General features: G+C 36.1%; 1 protein-coding gene across 1 annotated transcript in view; it reads left to right on the top strand.

Annotated features, from left to right (window-relative positions):
* The window catches only part of LOC107723789 (N(4)-(beta-N-acetylglucosaminyl)-L-asparaginase-like), a 5,365-nt gene extending 451 nt beyond the window's left edge, over nt 1-4,914 (top strand). Inside the window, exons 2-8 of the mRNA XM_016532493.1 lie at nt 1,039-1,125; nt 1,207-1,357; nt 2,626-2,741; nt 3,280-3,396; nt 4,127-4,192; nt 4,461-4,560; nt 4,755-4,914. Of these exons, the coding sequence (XP_016387979.1) occupies nt 1,039-1,125; nt 1,207-1,357; nt 2,626-2,741; nt 3,280-3,396; nt 4,127-4,192; nt 4,461-4,560; nt 4,755-4,914 (797 nt within the window). The remainder of the gene's footprint in view (nt 1-1,038; nt 1,126-1,206; nt 1,358-2,625; nt 2,742-3,279; nt 3,397-4,126; nt 4,193-4,460; nt 4,561-4,754) is intronic.
* The last annotated feature ends 331 nt before the right edge of the window (nt 4,915-5,245 follow it).

Below are 5,245 nucleotides of genomic sequence, written 5' to 3' on the forward strand. Positions count from 1 at the left end.
TATATATATATATATATAAATAAAATAAAATAAAATGTTTGACTAATAGGGGTGGTATACTAAACTTATATACCAAAAAGTGTTGTATCCCACTGTATTGCATAGATAGGTATAACATAACTGAATAAGCTAAATACAAGTCTTCATGATCTCACACACACAGACACACACACACTGTTTACTGTTCACACACAAAATTTTACTGTTTCCGTTTCTAGTACAACCCTCTTTCCTTAGCTCAAGTATGCAAACCTCTTTGCCACATGCACTGGAAAATGTATTACATTGAAAGTTACATTTTCAAATAAAAATGGCAACATGATCGTTTTATAAAGTGTATGCGTTCATATGTGCTTCAATTTCACTGGAGGAAACAACTGTGGTGTGATGAGGGGTGAACGCAGCGAAAACTTAGGCTACAGTAGAAGGGGAACCGATTGATATTTTGTAAACTGTATTTATGACAAAGAACAGAACTGCACAGATGTGGATATTATAACAATCTATCGATAAACACACACCTTGTCCTCTGTTTCCCCTTCGGGAACTCGAGCTGCGTCGGAAAACGCTAGGGGAACACCTTCAGCGATACCAAGCTCTGAATCATATGTGTAATCAGTCGAACGATGGGCGAAACGTCAGCGGCGGGTGACGTCATGACCAGGAAGCTTTAAAAGCACGTGAGGTGCAGCCGGCGCTAGCTTTCTGTCATTCAGCAAAGCTCTCTGTGTGTGTCGGTCACGATTTATGTTCTGTGAGTCTTATTTATTGTTGTCTGTCCAAAAAGTGCACAAGCATTCAGAATATAAGCTCCAGCAGAGATAAAAGGTCTGCGGATTGAAAAAGAACGTGCTGAAAGACGGCGAGGAGTCGATCAAAGTCTGCCGCCGTTTTCATATGAAATTTAAAGGGGACTGATTGAGGCGATCACGAATTCGTGTACAGTTTATGGAGCTAATCGCAAAATTTCGCAAAAACTGGCCTAGCAACGCCCATGATTCAAAGAGTATTTGCCATCATTTGTTTGCTTCCTCTAAGCAAACAAATTTGTTTGCTTCTCTCTAAATCAAGCCGCACTGCCTTTGGTGATCAACACTTGGCATTTTGAGAATGCAGCTAACGCAGGTGACACACTAACCATGACTTTGTCGTGTACGAGCTCTGAGGAATGACTAGACTGTAAACTTCTGTGGTTTGACTCTGTAGCCTGGAGCGCACAGCAGAGGGGCGGCTCGCTTCTGGATGCGGTGGAGAGGGGCTGCGCGCAGTGTGAGCTCGAGCAGTGTGATGGCAGCATGTGGTTCGGCGGGAGTCTGGATGAGCGCGGAGAGACAACCCTGGACGCGATGATCATGAATCAATGGGTAGGAATACTATGTATCAGTATGCTTAACCAGGCACTCACCCAAAATTATAAATCAATTACAAAAAATAAAAAAATACAAGTAATATATTCAGGAGTATTATTGTATTTTCTTTATATATATGGTTAAAAGTCCAGTTGTACTATTACAAAATGATGTTTAAACAACATAAACACACATACACATTACACACAGAGATTGTGACAACTTCAGCAGAACATTATTTTTAATCACTTTTGGCACTAAAATAAAGTATGCCAGAGCATACATCACCATTAATATTACTATTTCAATACTATTCAAAATATATGCAAATAAGTTTACTGCTTGAGCCCAGCAAGATTATAGTTCACTGAAACTGAAACTAAAATGTTACTGTTCTAAAATATCATTTTCGTTACTTGAAATAAAATAATGTTAACTGAAATAAAAATATTTTTATAACGTAATATTATAATAAATATATTTTATAACGTATTTTATTTCAGATAGTTTTCAAGGCAACATTTCTTATTTTCATTTAATTTAACTTGATGTACTGAAATAAATAAAACTAAGACTAAAATAAAAGAATTATAAAAACTATATTGAGAAACAACAAAGACTGTAAAACTTTAGATGAGGGAACACATATTCACTATTAACTAAGAGTTTTCCTTCAATAAACTCCTAATTTGCTGCTTATTGATAGTAAGGTAGTTATATAAAAATAAAACCTTATTAAAAATATGAACAAAAACCATAGAAAAATAACACTGGAACCCAGTATGTCACTGTAACGATATATTGAAAATATCATGCCAAAATCTGCAGCTAACTATACAGTTTGGCCTTTTTGTTTTTGTTATTATAGTTTGCATAGTTACTGTTTAAGTCTATACATAAAATTAAATTATTTTGGTTGCAAAAAAATAAATGATATATGTACAATCAAAAGCATCCTAGAAAGTTTTAATGTAGACAAAAATGTTTTGCAAATATTATTTGGAATATTAACAAAGTGGTTTAGTGCGTATATAGGTTCTTGTTTATAGTTGTAAGGTCAAACATAAGGATTTATTTAACAATATATACCCTGATTTGAGTAATATTTCTAATTAAGGTCAAGGGAAGGCAAAAGTCTCAATTAAATTAGACTCATTTTATTTATTCTTCCATTTTATACATCTACGCATCATCTTATATTGTAAAAGACCTCTCTGTTCCCTCTAAAACCAACATGCATATCAGCTGTGTTTTTGTTTGCTGTTTGTCCCATGTTTAGAGACACAATGGATGTAGGGGCAGTGGCAGACCTACGCAGGGTCAAAAATGCTGTGGGTGTTGCCCGAGCGGTGATGGAATACACAGAGCACACCTTTATAGTGGGCGAGTCATGTAGGAACTGTACACTCAATGGCCACTTCATGTCTAATCAACCAATCACGTGGCTGCAACTCGGTGGACAGAGGTTCAGTTGTTGTTTACAGTACATCAGATTGGGGAAAAATGTGATCACAGATGGAGTTATTTGAGTATTAAATGACTATTTATATCTATTTAATATTTATTTCTCAAAATCATGTGCAGACACTGGAGGCCTGGACTGATTTTATATCAGCTTAAAGTATACACAGCACTTTACATTTTGTAATTCCATTTATAATGTTGTGCCGTACTATTAATTCCATCTGCTCTCTTAATTATAAGGAATTGTAGAGTACTAAAACAGCTTTCTTTCTCTATGCGTGGGTGCTTAACATCCACATTACAATAAAAAAGGCTGAGTCAGCCTCCCACTGCTCCATTTTTTTTTTTGCTCTTTCCTGCATCTAATGTTTATTTCAAATCAGCCCTACTATGTTACTCCATGTGTTCAAATCTCCCTTGCTATATGAAGTGTAGTAGAACTGAAGAAAAAACTGTCTTCATGCAGCCACAATCTTTGCTCAAAACATGGGCTTCATGACTGAGGACTTGTCAACTAACCAATCAATAGCTATTTTCTCCCAGTGGTTGCAGCAGAATTGTCAACCCAACTATAGAAAGGTGAGTCCCCAAAAACCAGGAACCTCAGTGTAATCATCACTCCAGGGTTTACCTTTAAAGTTCTTACCTTTGGCGTCTTCAAACATGGGTTTAGAAGATGATCTGTGGCAGATAAACCGTTTCAATATACTTCAAATGTACCAAACACCTTTGAAAGATTTTTTTTAGATATAAATAAATAAAATAGTTTCAGTCATTGTTATGGTTTGAATCAGAATTCTTTGTGCATTACGAATCTTGTAAAGTGTACAGTGAGACGCAGAGAGTCATGTTTACCTCAATTCATGCAGACTTTGCTAAGAAGTTTTGGAAGGATATCAGTGTAATCACAGACAAGAAAATATGCACAGTGAAACACAATGAATAATGCATAGTGAGATTTATGAGGAATACAATGGTTGATACCAACATTCTGCTATTGGCACAATCAAAGCCCTATGGAAATATCCGAAACAATGCTCTGAATACATTTTTTTTTGTTGGTCTCCATACTCAGATTAAACTGTAAGCGTTGTTGGCCAAGTTAATCAAAACTTCAAAAATCAGAATCTTTCCCCAGAAAACTTTAAGGTGGATAAAACAAATCAGAGATATGGAAATAAACTTGCTATGTAATTCTAATTTTAAAGCTTTAAAGTCGTAAAAAAACAACTTTGTTCTGTGTCCCAGATTAAAGCGTAATTGAAAGCATAATCAGTTATGTGTTTATTTTGCCTTTTTATTTTACAGAATGTTTTTTCCAGACCCTTCCGAATCATGTGGGCCATACAAGCCCAAAGCCAAGCCGTGGAGGCCTAAGAATCTGGTAACTGTTGATTCTTATTTATTGACATATTTTTTTAAATAATAATAATCGGGTCAGACAAAATTATCATTCTTTAGACAAAAAAATCTGTTGCAAATGCAAATGCATTTTTCTGAATGCAGACATGGACCACAGAGTCCAAACTCATTAGTTTTAATTTGCATGATGAAAAGGAAGCATGATAAATGGGCTGAATACCTTGAGGACATGTTTAAAAACCATTGCTTGACTCAATCCATTGAGGCATATGATCTTAGTGTTACATTCTTACTATAAATTCTCATTAGGAATGGTTGCGATTTATAAGAACGGACAGGTGGCTGCTGCAACGTCTACCAATGGAGCAACACATAAGATACCAGGGTGAGTATGACAGCCTGTCAGTATTGTATGTCTCAACTGTCCTGTTCACGCCAGAATGCATGAGTGTTTAAAACTGGAAGAAAAAACAGAACCTCAAGAACCTTGTTCAATGAGATTTAGCTTCACTGACAGAAATGGGTTTCCAGTCACCTGTCAATAGAGCTGTAGTAAAGTATATGCATGCTGATCTGTAGCCGTGTAGGTGATTCACCAGTGGCTGGAGCCGGGGCTTATGCCGACAACACAGCGGGAGGAGCGGCCGCCACAGGGGATGGAGACATTATTCTGAATATGAATAATAATCATGGAATTTATTGTCAAAACCCTTCTTTTGTCCAAAGGTGCTGCTTGTAACAAGCGTTCTGGGTTCAGCCAGTTCCCCTTTATGGTGGTTAACCCACAGACAAACCAATCTCAGTTGCAGAAGGTGGACCGCTTTTAAATGACAACAATTTTGTTTTATTTTTACATGCTTTTTAAAGTTTGTTAATCAATTATTGACTGGTATATTCCTTATGATCAATGTTCACTTTGCACTACTTTTAATATATATTTAAAAATCTGTTCTAAGATCTATGAAGGACGTTAAGCTCTAGGAAGTTTATAGCTTGCAGTGGTACATGTTTCCACTGAAAGCAAAGGGAAAGACAGAAATTGGAAATGCTTTATTAAAAAAAAAAAAAAA

The sequence above is a fragment of the Sinocyclocheilus rhinocerous genome, unplaced genomic scaffold, assembly GCF_001515625.1.
Source record: "Sinocyclocheilus rhinocerous isolate Xijiao unplaced genomic scaffold, SAMN03320098_v1.1 scaffold1085, whole genome shotgun sequence".
NCBI lineage: Eukaryota > Metazoa > Chordata > Actinopteri > Cypriniformes > Cyprinidae > Sinocyclocheilus > Sinocyclocheilus rhinocerous.